General features: G+C 52.0%; 1 protein-coding gene across 7 annotated transcripts; it reads left to right on the top strand.

The window, feature by feature from the left end:
* Positions 1 to 1,788: 1,788 nt before the first annotated feature.
* PRKAG3 (protein kinase AMP-activated non-catalytic subunit gamma 3) lies at positions 1,789 to 9,059 on the top strand. 7 transcript variants are annotated; one of them, XM_045560056.1, is made up of 13 exons: positions 1,791 to 2,039; positions 2,563 to 2,620; positions 3,097 to 3,252; positions 3,618 to 4,021; positions 5,138 to 5,219; positions 5,719 to 5,777; positions 5,899 to 5,944; positions 6,157 to 6,211; positions 6,413 to 6,539; positions 6,683 to 6,848; positions 8,140 to 8,177; positions 8,348 to 8,494; positions 8,828 to 9,028. In XM_045560056.1, the coding sequence occupies exons 1-13, from the start codon at positions 1,872 to 1,874 to the stop codon at positions 8,942 to 8,944; spliced, it is 1,623 nt and encodes a 540-aa protein (XP_045416012.1). In that variant the 5' UTR covers positions 1,791 to 1,871; the 3' UTR covers positions 8,945 to 9,028. The 7 variants fall into 7 exon arrangements, with proteins under 7 accessions (XP_045416017.1, XP_045416012.1, XP_045416013.1 ...); XM_045560057.1 differs by having other exon boundaries at positions 6,683 to 6,845; XM_045560058.1 differs by having other exon boundaries at positions 2,581 to 2,620.
* The last annotated feature ends 6,027 nt before the right edge of the window (positions 9,060 to 15,086 follow it).

Raw genomic sequence — 15,086 nt, forward strand, 5'->3', positions numbered from 1 at the left:
TTTCCCACTGTTGGGATCAAATGGCTTCTGCAGCTCCCACCATCATATCATAATTCTAGTCTGTAGAAAGGGGTTCCCTTTCCTTCTAAGGGCACCCATAAAAGTTGCATATAACATTGCTGCTCAAAATCTCATCAGCAAAACTTAGTCACATGGCCATACTATCTGTAAAGGAAGCTGGGAAATATAATCTTGCACTCAGTTAAAATTGTGGGGATTTACCAGTAGAAGAAGAAGGGGAGAATAGATACTGCTCCTCCAGAGCCCACCCATCTGGCCACCCCACACACAGAACACATTTACCACCTCTCAAACGGAGGGAAGTCAGAGCTCCATCTGGGCGCAGCGCCCAGCTCAGAGTCCAGGGTATCTGAGGAATGGGCAGTCCCCTCTTCCAGGTAGATGGGCTCCTCATGCTCTAGTGACCTATAAATTAAAAGTCAGGTCATCTGCCCCTTCTACACCCCATAGATGACAGGTGGAAGATGAACAGGATAAACTCGATTAAACATCCACTCACAACAGAAAGGCTGGCAAACACCCAGCAGTGATGGTATCTTAGCAATGACTAAGTACAGTTGGGCAGGGGTGGCTAAGTCCTTTCCTGGCAGTGGAGTAAGTTATGGTCAGCACATCTGGGCATCCCTGCTTCTACTTTCTGGGAAGATCTCCCCCTGTCCACCCTCCTGTGTGGCCTCTGGCTTTGCCTCCTGGGAAGTTATTCCTTCTCCAGTGTCCTCTGTGGCCACCCTGGCTAGCACATGCTTCTCGCAGACCTGATAGCCTTCACAACCCTCTTCCTGTTGGTGCAGATTTGGGGGACTGGGTATAATGACAGTAGGGCGGGGTGTCAAACCAGGCTTTGCTGGTCCCATTTATGGCTTCTTTGCCAACACAGCAAGCTCAAAACCTTACAAGGCTTCTGATTGGTTCCTGTGTGAGTATCCACAGCCAATGGTCTCATGTAGACCTTATTTTTATGCTCGAATATTCTGAACTTGGTGTTCTTCCTATTCCCTTCTCTCAAACTGGTAGTGGCAATCTTGAGGCCAACTGAAAAAATATGCTTGGCTGTGAAGAGAACTCTCTTATTCTGTCCACTGAGCCAGCTCCCACTGTCCAGTGAGCAGGACGTGCTTGAGAAAGGCTGGGGACCACAGGTGCAGCCCTTGCTGGGGCCGCCCTCCCCGTAGGCAGTGTAGGCACTTTGGGGGGTTGATGGGAAATGTGTTCAATAAATTCTGCAAGGAATCCAGCTGTCCATTACTGAGTGTCCACTCCAGGGCCAGAGGCTGGGATGAAAGAGGCTGGAAGGAAGAGAGGAAGGGAGGGGCAGGGTGAGAAGAGCTGGGTCAGCTGGGTCAGCACTCCCAATTTGGACATTGACTCAGGCCCCAGGAATGCCAAGGAAGGGGGTGGGCAGCCACCAGAGCCCGGCTGGGATCCCGTTGGCACCAGGGGAGGTAGGCACAGCACACACTGAAGGATGGGGGGCTGGGGCCCCTACACCCCCAGACTTGTCTCCCAAGCACAGGTAGAAACAGGTGTCTCCCTCTGTGGACAAGTGCAGGCCCTGAGCACTCCCCACACCTTCCAGGAGATCCTCACAGCCCCCACCTGCTGGAACTACCCACTCCACCTCCTCCACCTGAGAGAGGGACAGGCTCCTGGAACTCAAATGTGGACATCTGGACATACTTTGGCTGCTCTCCGGGACTGCCCGCAAACCCCTTGCCTTATTCTCAGCCTCCGAGCTGGCTGCAACCTGTCCTTTCCAGCTCCAGCACCGCCTTCTGCTGAAACTGGAACAAGGAAGAAAGTGAAGCTCAAACCTCCGCCCCCTCATTTTCCTTCCTTTGCTACCTGACAAGATGAGAAAGGCCCTTGGGCTAGGGAGCCTGGGACTCTCAGAGCCCGATTCCTCCTGGCTCCCATGTCCCACAATGCTCAAAGCCAGCCACCTTCTCCCACCACAGGACCCTTCTAGCTTGTCATCAGAACCCAGGAGGCAGCCGAGGACCAGGTGTGAAGATTCTCAGGTGCGCCCCCTCCCTCCCCGCCAGCCCCCAGGCTGCTGGGCCGGCACAGCTGGGCAGGCGGCCCCTCCCTCCGCTGTCTGACACCCAATCAGAGAGAAACCGATCCGGTGGGGCAGGGCGCCAGGGGCCGGGCCCAGAATAGTGCTGCCCCGCCACAGTGTCGCACACTTGCTCTCCGTTGGGCCAGGACTGGCCACATGGAGCCTGAGCTGGAACACACACTGTGCAGGGTATGTGGTCCCAGGGGGCCGGAGCTGGGGCAGCTGAGGCCGGAGGATTGTGAACACGCCGTGTGATCATGGGTGTGTGAGTGTGTTTCTCTGCAGATATGAGCATGTGGGTGTCTGGGTGTGTATGTTGCGAGTGTGTGCAGTTCTGTGTGTGTCTGGGGAGGGTGGATATACGTGTTTCTGTGTGTGTATGAGTACGTGTGTGTGTGTGTGTGTGTGTGTGTGTGTGTGTATGCAGTGAGAAGAGGGGATCTGGGGTTTGGGAACAGAAGGCATTTTCCCCACCCCTTCAGACATTCTTCTCCTCACAGACCCCCTCCTGGAGCAGCCTTGGGGGGCCTGAGCATCAAGGTAGGTAGACTGCCCCTCCCTGTAGCTTGGTCTCTTCTCCCACTTCCTTTGTCCCCCACTTTTCTGGGACCCCCAAGCCCACCCAGCCTGGCTTTGTCTTTCTCTCCTTTTCCTTCTTTCTTCCTCATTGTTTCTTCTTCCTCTTTTTCCAGTTGTGTTTCCTTCACCTCCTCTTTCCTCTTTTCAGAAGGAAGGGGGAGTCTGGAGTCTGAGCTTGGACCCCAGTCCTGACCTTACCACTTACAAACTGTGTGATTTGACACAAATTGCTTAACCTCTCTGAATTTCTGGTCCCTCCCTAGTGAAACGGGGATTATGATAATACCTCCCTTATGAGGCTGCTATGAGTTTTGAATAGAAATATGTTGGAAAAAAGCCCATTGGAAGCTTGAAAAATGAGTTATTATTAATCACATTTTCATCTATTTTGTTGTATTACTCCCTATTAACCAAACAGGCCCCATTCCCCCTTCCAGAGATGAGCTTCCTAGAGCAAGGGGACAGCACTTCATGGCCATCTCCAGCTGTGACCACCAGCTCAGAAAGAATCTGTGGGAAACAGAGGGCCAAGGCCTCAAGATGGACAAGGCAGGAGGCCATGGAGGAAGGGGAGCCGCCGGGTGTGGGTGAAGGTGAGGCCAAGGCCAGTTCTGGGGAGGTGAAGCGCAGGGCAGTGGGAAGTCCCAGAGCCTGGGGCCAGACTCTGCCTTGGCTCCCTCCAAATCACAGAATTGGACTCAACCTTCATCTTGTGGCCTCAGTCTCCCCACATGGGAGAGAACAGCTGCACTGCAGAGCCAGAGTCTCAGCTTGGCCAACTCAGAAAGACAGGATGGAGCCACTATCTACAGTGACTCTCTGAGACTTGGCTTCCCCCGGCAAAATGGGGCCACAGCATCCCGGCTTTCCAAGGCTGCTGTGCTATCAACCGAGACAGCAGATGAAAAAGTGTTTTGGAAGATGGAGTTACTGTCCTTTCCCCTCCTCCTCCCAACAGGTTCCCGAGCCAGGCCAGCTGCTGAGTCCACTGGGCTGGAGGCCACATTCCCCAAGGCCACACCCTTGGCTCAAGCTGCTGCCTTGGTTGGAGTGGGCACCCCGCCAACAGGGGACTTCCTCCCCTCTGACTGTGCAGCCTCAGCAGCGGGTTCCAGCACTGATGATGCAGAGCCGGCCACAGAGCTCCCGGCCACAGGGGCCTGGGGGTATGAGCTGGAAGGCCTGGTAGAAGAGAGGCCGGCCCCATGCCCGTCCCCACAGGTCCTGTTACCCAAGCTGGGCTGGGACGACGAGCTGCAGAAGCCCGGGGCCCAGGTCTACATGCGCTTCATGCAGGAGCACACCTGCTACGACGCCATGGCAACCAGCTCCAAGCTGGTCATCTTCGACACCACACTGGAGGTGAGGCCACAGTGCTGCCTCACCCGAGCTCAGTGTCCACCCGCATAGAGCTGCAGCCACCACTCACACCCTCCGAGATGCCCTGCCAGGCCATGTCCCTCTGCAAATCCCCTTCAAGGACTCCTTCTTAGCACATGGAGACCAGTGGTGGGAGGGAGGGCTTCTGCTCTCTGTGAACACACCTCTGTCATCGAAGCTCTGCCACTTAGTATCTGTAGGACCTCAGGTCAGTCACTTTACCTCTCTCATCTCAAAGACTGGGATCACCCTGCATGGTTCAGGGCATTCTTGGGACAATTCAGCAGGAAGTGGGGATGCTTTACAAAGTATGAAGTATGTGGACGACATTGCAGGATCGCGTAGGACAAAGAGTAGGGGGCTCTTTTGGTAACAGAAAAATAGGATGAGCTCTACTACCTGCTCTTCCATTAGGCTAAGCTACAAAATGTCTGTGATTCTATTCTTATCACCATTATGTAGAGCAGTGTTTCCCAAAGCGTGGGCTATGTATCTTCCACAGTACACATTTTGAGTCTAGTGGTTCATGAACACATATGTTTATTTTAGTAGCTTTGTATTTATTTAATGTGTGTTAGAAAAATATAATCAGCGTGTATAGCTAGTACTGTTAAGGATGAGGCATGTATAGATAGATGGTTAAGGACAAGGCTCAAAATGAGTCAATAGAAAACGTATTTAGAGAAAAACTTATGTAAATTATATAAATAGGCAAATGGTGTATAAATAATTATAACCCTAGTACTTAGATTAATAAAAACTATTGTGTCTGTGCACACATGACTTCCAAGTGGAAACACAAAGTTAGAGTTCCTCACACCCTGGTGTGCTCAGTGAGGGTGTCCTCAGTGCTCCTGGCCACCAGCAGCCTTATCTATGTGCCAAATGTGCCCCAAAATGGTCAAGTCTACTATGTGCCATGACACGAGGAAGGCAAGTTCGTGAGGAGGAGGACAGGGAGAAGGTCCCACAGAAGGACCCTGGCTAGGACAGCAGAGGGGATGGCAGGCGGGGGTGGGGGTGCTCACAGGGGGCAGTGGGAAAGCAGGGTGCAGACCTCTTGGGACCCACCCTTGACTGTTCTCTCCTGCCCCTCAGATCAAGAAGGCCTTCTTTGCCTTGGTGGCCAATGGCGTGCGGGCAGCACCTCTGTGGGACAGCAAGAAGCAGAGCTTTGTGGGTGAGGAGAGGCTGGGGAGGTGGCGGTGGGTGGAGAATGGGAAGGGGGGACCTTGAACTCTGACATGCCACAAGCTTGAGGGACCCTCAGGCTGAGCCGAGCCAGGAGGGCCAGTGTGGCCCAGAGACTACTCCCGGGTCTTGGGGCAGCTGGCTGGGGGACCTGGGGCACAGTCTCCCCACCTGTGGTATGGCCATGGCCGGCTGACCCCTTCTAGCTCTGTGGCTTTACGGTGCCGTGTCATTGGTGCTGGGTAGCAAATGAGGAAGGAAGAGGAAGAAATAAAGGGAATAGGAAGGGGAGGGGGGAAGAAGAGAGAAATTGAGGGGAACATAAGAGGGAGAGTCCATTTCTCAGGCCTGGGAGGGGCTGCCCCGGCGTCCTCGTCCCACGGTCCCCACTGTTTCAGGACACACATACTGGCAGGGCAGGGAGGGAGTCTGAGCCCTGGATCCCCCTCACCCAAAGGCCCCAGGCTGACCCTCCTCCCACCCCGCAGGGATGCTGACCATCACGGACTTCATCCTGGTGCTGCACCGCTACTACAGGTCCCCGCTGGTGAGGAGCGGGCCGGGCGGCCTGTGGGTGCCCAGATGGGCTGGGGCGGAGGGGAGTCTTCATGGAGCCTGGTGCCTGAGGGGCCCACATGTGACTCCTGGAGTACTGTCGATGTCCCTAGGTCCAGATCCATGAGATTGAAGAGCATAAGATCGAGACCTGGCGGGGTGAGCGAGGAGGGAGTACGGGAAAGGGGCTGTGTGGGTGAGGGTGGGCCAAGGGCCTGAGGCACAGGACGGCGGGCGGTGGCTTCCTGGAGAGAGCAGGGGAGGGGTGATAGGGAGCCTCAGGGTGCCCGAGGGGAGGGAAGTAGTCTGGGGTGCAGGGTGAGGCAGGGTGGCCGGCTCCCTTGGCCTGACCAACTCTGGCTTTTCTGCAGAGATCTACCTGCAAGGCTGCTTCAAGCCTCTGGTCTCCATCTCTCCCAATGACAAGTAAGCGTCCCCATCCACCCACCTGGTCCTCTTCCTCCCACTGTCCCCTTCCCTAGTCTCACTCAGCACCAAACTCATCCCTTCATCCCATGCAGCACACAGACAAGGCAGCCTTAGGGCCCTGTCCTCCTTTTTAGGGGGCCGGGATGGAGGGTGTCTCTCCCCAGGCTGCCCCCAGGCTCATTGCTCCCACCTCCACAGCCTGTTTGAAGCTGTCTACACCCTCATCAAGAACCGGATCCATCGCCTGCCTGTCTTGGACCCGGTCTCGGGCGACGTGCTCCACATCCTCACACACAAGCGGCTGCTCAAGTTCCTGCACATCTTTGTGAGCCTGGGCCCTGGGGGGAGGAAGCGGGAGGTGACCGGAGGGACTGGGAAGTCTTCAACCCTAGGAGTGGGGAGGGAGGAGCTGGGAGTCCTCTGGGGGCTGCTGGACCCCTGATCGCCACCCATCCCCACCCCAACCAGGGTGCCCTGTTGCCCCGGCCCTCCTTCCTCTACCGCACCATCCAAGATCTGGGCATTGGCTCATTCCGAGACTTGGCAGTGGTGCTGGAGTCAGCGCCCGTCCTCACCGCGCTGGACATCTTCGTGGACCGGCGCGTGTCTGCGCTGCCTGTGGTCAATGAATGTGGTACCCAGGATGAGCGGCTCTGGACGGGCTGGGACAGGGGAGGGCTTTGCGGGGAGGACATGGGGAGGGCAGGGGTCTGTGTGGCATCTGCTGGGGGCCCAGGGAGGAGTGGGGGTTAGAGGCCTCTGCCTGCTCTGAGACTTGGGCCAGTTACTTAGCCTCCCTGTGCCTCAGTTTCCTCACTTGTGAAATGAGAATCTTAACACCCATCCTTCTGACTTCATGGAGGATTTAAAAGATTATGCACAACAAAATGGACATAGTGAGAGGAAGCAGCACAACACCAGGTTTTTAGTTTTAGTTCATCCTCAAATGGGCCGTGGGACCTTGGGTCCCCAGCCAGACTTCAATTTCCTGCTCTAAAAAAGGGTTAGAGGAACTACGTGATTATTCCTTGGACGATGGCTGTAAAATATTTCCAAGCTAAAATCACCACAATGAAGCTAGATATCAAGAAGTGCTTTTAATTTATTTTTTGATTATGAAAAACTTCAAATGTATGAAAATGGTAGAAAAATTGTATAATGAGCCCCATATATCCATTGCTTGGATTAACTATTGTTAACGTATTGCCACAATCAGTTCATCTTTTTTTCCAAAGTAATCCAAAGTAAATTACAGGTATCATATCATTTTACCCCAAACACTTCAGTCTGCATCTCTTAAAATCAGTTTCTTCTATGCCAACTAACTAAACTATGAATAATATATACATATTGTCTAATATCCAATCCTTATTCTCATTTCACCATTTCCTCAAGAATATATATTTTTACGTTGATTTGTCCAAAATAGGATGCAATTGAAGTCCGTATTTTCCATTTGTGTCTTTTGTCCCTTAAGTCTCTTTAAATCTAGAACAGTTCTAATCCCCCTTAATTTTTGTGACTTCGATGAGTTGAAAAGCCTGGGTGAGTTGTCCTGTACGATTCTCCACCTCCACGTTTGTCTGTTTGCTCTCTAGAGCTGGCCTTTACCTCGTTCCTCTATTCCTGTGTTTCCTGGAAACTGGAAATTAGATCTAAAGGCTTGATGAGATCCAGGCTGTACATCTGAGGCTACAGTATTTCATAGGCAATGCCATGTCACTCACACTGCATCTCCTCAGGAGGCAAGATGTGAGGTTGTGTCACTCTCTGTGATGCTAAGTTTGATCCTGGGGTTCAGGTAGTGGCAGCTTGATGCCTTGTTTAACGCCAGCAGCCCAAGGCCCTCTGCACAGCACCCTGGTTCTGATCTGAGCCTCTTCCCTGTCTGTCTCTCCCTGCCCCCTACCTGCCACCCTCTGCAGGTCAGGTCGTGGGCCTCTACTCCCGCTTCGATGTGATTGTAAGTGTCTGCAGGGAGCTGGGGACGCCGCAGGGAGGCTGAGGGTATGGGGACTGGTGGAGGGTATCTGTGGATCAGGGGACCTTGGCAAGTGTGTAGAGGTGGTATCTGTGGGGTTGGTGCCTGGGCGAGGGAGTGAACTAAGAGTCATCCTTCTCTCCCTGTCCCAGCACCTGGCTGCCCAGCAAACCTACAACCACCTAGACATGAGTGTGGGAGAAGCCCTGAGGCAGAGGACAGTGTGTCTGGAGGGAGTCCTTTCCTGCCAGCCCCACGAGAGCTTGGGGGAAGTGATCGACAGGATTGCGCGGGAGCAGGTACCCGGTGCCCTCCAGGCATGCCCCCAACACACATGGCCCAGTCTTTCTGCATGGCTCCAGCCATCTCCGTACATCGGGCACCTGGCCTGTCCTTCCATTTCATGACCAACTCCTGGCATCCACACTGGTCTGGTCTGCCCATGGGTCCCTGTGCCAATGGCCACAGCCAGCTGATCCCTAGAGCGGTCACAGCCATCCCTAACTGGTTCCTAGCAGTCACTCTCCTTCTCCCCCACTATGTCAGGGTGTTTCCTGGATTCTTGGTACCAACCTCATCAGCTGTCCTAGCCCCATGGCTCTGCCCCCTCACCGAACACTGTGGCCCCACAGGTACACCGGCTGGTGCTAGTGGACGAGACCCAGCATCTCCTGGGTGTGGTCTCCCTTTCCGACATCCTTCAGGCAATTGTGCTCAGCCCTGCTGGCATCGACGCCCTTGGTGCCTGAGGATGTCTGGGTCCTCACTCCCAGGCCACCTCCATACCCGGAAGCCAATGAAGGGAGCTGGGGGATCGGCCTTCATCTTCTTCTTCCCCCTTTGCTGGTACCAGTCTGGTTCAGGTAGGCTTTGCCCTGGGCTAATCTAATCAGCCCAGCCTTTCTGGGCTCCCGATCTCAGATTGGGACACCCTGAGAATGGGAACGGGCCTAGCTGATAACTGAGCAGCCCCAAGAAAACAAGTATAGGACTCATAGGCCACTACTTTGTCCCATTCTCAGCTGAGGTGACAGAAGCCCTCCTCGCAGGGGTGGACAGAGGCTGGCCTAAAAGCTAGGGTGGCGGTGTGACTCCAGGCTGTCGGGGAAGGTTTACCTGTTCCCTCACAATTCAATTCTCACCTGCTGGGAACGCCATTAGAAGGAAGCAATCTGTATAAACCTTTGTCACATGGAATTTCCGTCCTCAGGAAGAACAAAGGCTTAAAGAAGGGAGCTTCTACCTAAGTGCTCATCTCAATAAATGTGACATGACCTCAGACTTCCTGGTAGCATGTTTGCTAGGGGCTCGCAGAAGGATGGGGCACAAACTCCACCTGCTTGGCCGTGGATGGTAAGACTCCCCTGCTAGAAGGCAATCTCCCCTCCCTGTTTGGTCACCATCTTCCCGTCTCTCTTCCAGCCTTCTCCAGCCCTCCCTAGCTGCCCTGCCTTGCCCATGCTCCCGGAAGCCCTTGGGTATGCCAGTGCACCGTGGAATGATGACAATAAGGAGAACAGCTGAGTCGACCCTGGAGGTCTCTGAACCAGAGGCACTGGGATTGCCCGGGTGCTCCGTGCCCACGTGTACCCCTTTCCCCCACCTGGGTCAGGACTGGCATAGTCCTGACCTGCGTAGTCAGGGTTTCTGGAGTCCCCCTCGAGCCACCAGCTTGCTGGGAGTCCCAGCTGTTCTTCCCCACAACTTCGCCACTGCCCTCCTGCTCTCTGGGCATTACCATTGCAAGCGCTGCTGGGGTTACCGCGCAGCAGCGGTTGTTTACAGAACTGCCTGCTGGAATGAGGTCCTCCTCCTGTTCTGGTCCAGAAAACTCCTTAGCATTCACCAGTGCCTCATGTCCTCAGTCCCCAACGATGAACAGACTTGTACGAAACAGAAAGAACAATCCATGAACTTGGACTTTATAGGTTTTACTGAAAAGAAGATACAGTCATTTAACCTGAACTTGTGGCAAGATCCCTGTGCTTCCTGAATTCAAAGACATGAAGGAAATTTGACAAAGGCTGCAAATAGCATTTTTGTGCATAGAGTGTTGCTCTACCAAAATATTTTTATCTTTCATTTACAACAAAACCATAAAGAAAATATTAATTAATTATTTATGTAGTAGGTACAACTCAGTCTACAAATTCTGATCTGTAAGAAACATAATTTTATTTTGCTAACACTGACGGTAATTTCTATTAGGAATCCCATTTCACCAGGTGATTAGAAATTAATATCAGTCACTTTGGGTGTCTCCCCCTCACCTTCCCCTGGGGTTCAGCTCAGTGGAAAGGGAAGGCTTTTTTTTTTTTTTATCTCTTTACCCGGAGCCACACCCAAGAAGCCTTGAGCAAGTGGACTCCAAAAAGGGAGGCTTTAAGTTTGTTCTCAGCCGTCATTATCCATCCATGCCTGCACCTGCTAAAACATCCCCGTCCCCATCTGTTCACCAGCTGGTCATGCTCCTTCATTCCCACAAAGCCTCTCTGGGCCTGCCTGTGCTTGGGGCATCCAGGGCGTTCTAGCTCCTAGCCCTGCACCCCTCTGGGCTTCAGGAAGCTCCACGAGGCTGCTCCAGGCCCATCTGCTGAGATGTACAGCCAGCGGCCTTTTCTGCCCCACGGCTGGCTGTCTTCCTAGGCTCTAGCCAGGAAACATGGGGCCCAGGGCTCTTCTATAATATCCAAACCTATACGGAGTACTTGTCAGACTCCCCTCTCTCTTCAGACTCAGTCCCCTTCTCAGGTCCCTTTTCTCAAGGACCCCAGAAATGCCTACACTCTCTTTACCCCCCAACCCCCACCAACCTATAGAATCTTTACCAGTGGGGAAAGAGGGATCCTTTGTTCTCTAATCCATCATATGTTCTTCGAAATCCATTGTATGTGTCCTGAGTTCTTGCCACCCACCTTGAGGATGAGGCTTTTGAAATCCCAAAGCCAAGACTCGCTTCTGCTATGTCACTCTTTCCCGTGGGAGTGGGCACCGCAGGTCCAGCTGTAGGGGGTGGGGGTGGGGGCTGGGGAGGTCAGTATCTCTAAAATGTGATCCCGCCCCCTTTACTTTGCAGAGCTGCAGAGTGGAGATGTTTGTACTTGATTGGTCAGGCAGTAAATGAAGGTATTTTCTCACTAGACATTTTACCAAAACCCGAGGGTCAGTGCTGGTTCTGCGCTGGTCCTACCCAGGAAGGTCCAGGGACTAGGGCCCAAGGGGGAAGATGACATGGGAGTGATCATGGGGTCTGGGCCAAAGGAGGATTTCTCCAGTGACAGCGCCCTTGGGGAGCCTCGGGCAGGTGACTCCAGCCATAGCCGGCTCCAGGCAAGTGTAACAGGTCAGTCCTTTGAAGCTGAGCCTCTGGGTGGCTCCATGTGATACAGACCTTCAGCAGGCAAAGCACGGGCTTCAGGCCAGCAGCCTGAGGAGGGCACTCTTGCTCCCCTGGGGTTTTCCTGAAAGCAGGCGAGTCTCTACCTGTCTGGGCACCATCCTGGGAACCCAGTAGTTCTCCCCCTTGGGCTCTTCTGTGAGGGACCATCCCACCCTCACTGCCTCAAACCCTCCTCTGGTCACAGCTCGGCCCTCAGCCCTGGCTCAGCCCTTCCAGCCATCATGGTGGCTGCACAAGGGGCCCAGAGCTGCCACGGGGGCAGCGACTGCCTCCACTCCAGCTCTGAATGCTAGAAGCACCCTGTGTGCACCTGCCCTGCCGTCCCCTCTGTTGCTGACTTTGCCCCCCACCCCTCCCCAAACTTCCATGGCCTCTCTGAGGTGCCATGGCCTCCTTCGCTTTCCCGTCTCCCTCCTCACTGCCTCTCAGTAGTTCTCAGCCCTGGGTGTGCATGAGGATCACCAGGGAAGCTTTGTAAAGTGCAGATTCCAGGGCCCCATTCCTAGAGACACCAGTTTCCTGATTTTCGGGTGGGACCTGGGCAACTGTATTTATTTTCTATAAAAACTAGAGACAAGATTAATGACACATGATGAGCATATAACAGTGCTGAGAAATAAGGATGCTTCATTCTCATAGTAAAATCATTCATCACATTAGTGGGTCTATTATTTACTCATGACTGAGGTCTGCAACAAGCACTGGCTAAGAGTAGCCGCACAGCATCGAAGGTGTCCAGTCCATTACCATTCTCACTGCTCTTCTCCCAAACAGCCTTAAATACAAACGTATTCAGTACAATGTCACATATGTCTCTTCCATTATAGCAATTGTTAAAGTTTTTGCTTAACATGCATATTAAAACTGGAGTCATAAATAGTGACCTGGAAATAGACTCCTATTACCACGACAAAATGCACTCAGAGCTAAAACTTCCATAGCACGTGAGTATGCAGACAGTCAGGCAACGCTGGGTAGCCTGTGTATTTTTATTCACAAGAGGGCCACCTCGTTGTTTAGGAAGACAAGGTGCTTTCTTAAAGTCATACCCAAAAATATGGATCCTAATTTGGCCAACAAATTCAAACTAGCTGGAGTAGGAGTAACCAGACGTGCCATTATTCTCAGTCAAAGCTATTATCTGCTGTGCTGCATCAGTGATCCTAAATCCACTATTCCTGTTCTTTCCTATAAAGGCAGGTCAGGGTGGGCTATCAGGAGCCTCACCGTGACATCCCTTTACTGTGACTCTTGGGAACCCTGAGGCCCTGAGACTTTGAGACTCTGGAAGTGTGTCCCATCTCTGGCCACTGGTGGGCTCTGTGCCAACCCTCAGAGAGAAAGCTGCAAGGGAAGGAGCCCACGCTGTGACACATCCCTCCCAGAGCTATTATGTGTTTGAATGAATCACTGTCAAGGAAAGTAACTTTTTCTTTTTTAATCAAGGACATAATATCTAGCAATTTTTTTCTTCTTCTTTTCTTTTTTTGGCTTTTTCATTTACATTAAGTAAGTTTTGCCCAGGCATTGTGGTGGAATATAAACAGAGAGAGGTCATTTTCAACTCCTAAGTTAAAAGACTTTCATGGACACTTATGGTAGATGTATTTTTCTGTAGGTATAGTATATAGCAATAAAAATCTTCTAAAAATTAAAAAAAAAAAAAACCCGAGTATAAGGAGAGGCCTGTGTTTTGTTTTCCTCTGCTCTGGGTGGGAGTCTTTGATTCTCTTCTTCCGATTCCGTATCTGTGGGCTTTCCGGTAGCAGCTCCTGTGAGCAAGGTTAATATCTGTGTTAATGACAGTTAAGCTCTTACATCTGGTGTTCTGTCACTGACAGCAAAACCTTTCTGGGGGGAGCCTCGGAAGCCGTGCCTACACCTCATCAGAGTGCGAGGAAATACAGCTTGCTTTTTCATTCACCCTCACAAGGACTTCATTGCTTCACCAATCTGCTTAGCTCCTTTCCCCTCTGCATTTATAACTTCCTATTTGAAGTTGGATTTTAGGCCCTGTAGGTCAGTGCTGCCTCCGAATTCTGAGGCATCATTGACCCTCAGGAATCTTCTGGAGTTATTGATTACATTGGCAGCTATTTCTACAATAATCTTACCAAACTGATCTTCATGAGTTTTTTTTTTCACTTGAGATATAATTTACATACCATAAAATTTGCCCATTCTAAATGTACAATTCCATGATATTTAGTATATTTACAAAGTTAGACACTATTTAATTCCAGAATGTATTCATCACCCCAGAAAGAAATCCTGGGGGGCCATTAACAGTCACGCCCCCTTTTCCCTTCCCTCACCCTCGGCAACTAGTAATTTACTTTCTGTCTGTATAGATTTGCCTATTCTGGACATTTTGTGTGCGTGGGATCGTATAATATGTGGTCTTTTTTTTTTTTTTTTTTGGCTTCTTTACCTCAGCATAATGTTTTCAAGGTTCATCCATAAGGCAGCATGAATCAGTACTTCATTCCTTTTTTTTTTTTTTTTTTTTTGAGACAGAGTCACTCTGTTGCCTGGGCTAGAGTGCCATGGCGTCAGCCTAGCTCACAGCAACCTCAAACTCCTGGGCTCAAGCGATCCTCCTGCCTCAGCCTCCTGAGTAGCTGGGACTACAGGCATGCACCACTGTGCCCAGCTAATTTTTCTATATATATTTTTAGCTGTCCATATAATTCTCTTTCTATTTTTAGTAGAGATGGGGTCTCGCTCTTGCTCAGGCTGGTCTCGAACTCCTGAGCTCAAACGATCCGCCCGTCTCAGCCTCCCAGAGTGCTAGGATTACAGGTGTGAGCCACCGCACCTGGCCTTCATTCCTTTTTTAGGGATGAATAATATCCCATGGTGTGGATAGACAAGATCTTCATAGATTTTGATGTGAGATTAGCCTATAAGTTCATTAACTGAGCTGCAGACCATGAACACTGACACGCTGTTGCTACAAAACCCCAATCCAAGTCACATCACACACACCTCCCGCCACCTAACTGCCAGCACTCAGCGCCGCAGTTCACATGGCTTCAGCAGCTCATCCCAGTTGGTTTGAAGGAGCAGAACACAGGGGAAGGCAGAAGTCCACGCTGGTTGACTTTGTGACAGAGATCTCGGCACCCTCTGAGCCCAGCCCCCATCCTCTGTATTTCATAGGCAGCTCTCGGCGGTGAGCCCACTGCCCAGGTGGGGCCGAGAGCCTGCCCTGCTAATCAGGAGCTCCTCCCAGTCCCTCCATTGCCTTCTCAGTGCAGAAAGCTCTGTGTCCTCCCCTCTTCTCTCCCTCCTATTCCAGTCTCGTTCAGCAAACATTTATTAAGCACCTCCTAGAGGCTAGACATAGTTTGACACTGGGATTCAAAATTAGAGGAGCTTGATTTGTGCCCTCCAGGGGGTGACAGCAGGTCAGGGAGACAGTGGGTCAGCAACAAGGTGGACATGCTGAGTGCCCAGTTCTGTAATGGGGGGAGGGGTAAGGAGGACAC

Source organism: Lemur catta, chromosome 8, assembly GCF_020740605.2.
Source record: "Lemur catta isolate mLemCat1 chromosome 8, mLemCat1.pri, whole genome shotgun sequence".
Lineage (NCBI taxonomy): Eukaryota > Metazoa > Chordata > Mammalia > Primates > Lemuridae > Lemur > Lemur catta.

Bases quoted from the DNA above. Each gene is read 5' to 3' on its own strand.
- PRKAG3 (XM_045560056.1), top strand. From the start codon at position 1,872: ATGAGAAAGGCCCTTGGGCTAGGGAGCCTGGGACTCTCAGAGCCCGAT. The intron at 8,178-8,347 runs GTAAGTGTCTGC...TCCCTGTCCCAG, and splicing joins ACTCCCGCTTCGATGTGATT to CACCTGGCTGCCCAGCAAAC. The intron at 8,495-8,827 runs GTACCCGGTGCC...GTGGCCCCACAG, and splicing joins ACAGGATTGCGCGGGAGCAG to GTACACCGGCTGGTGCTAGT.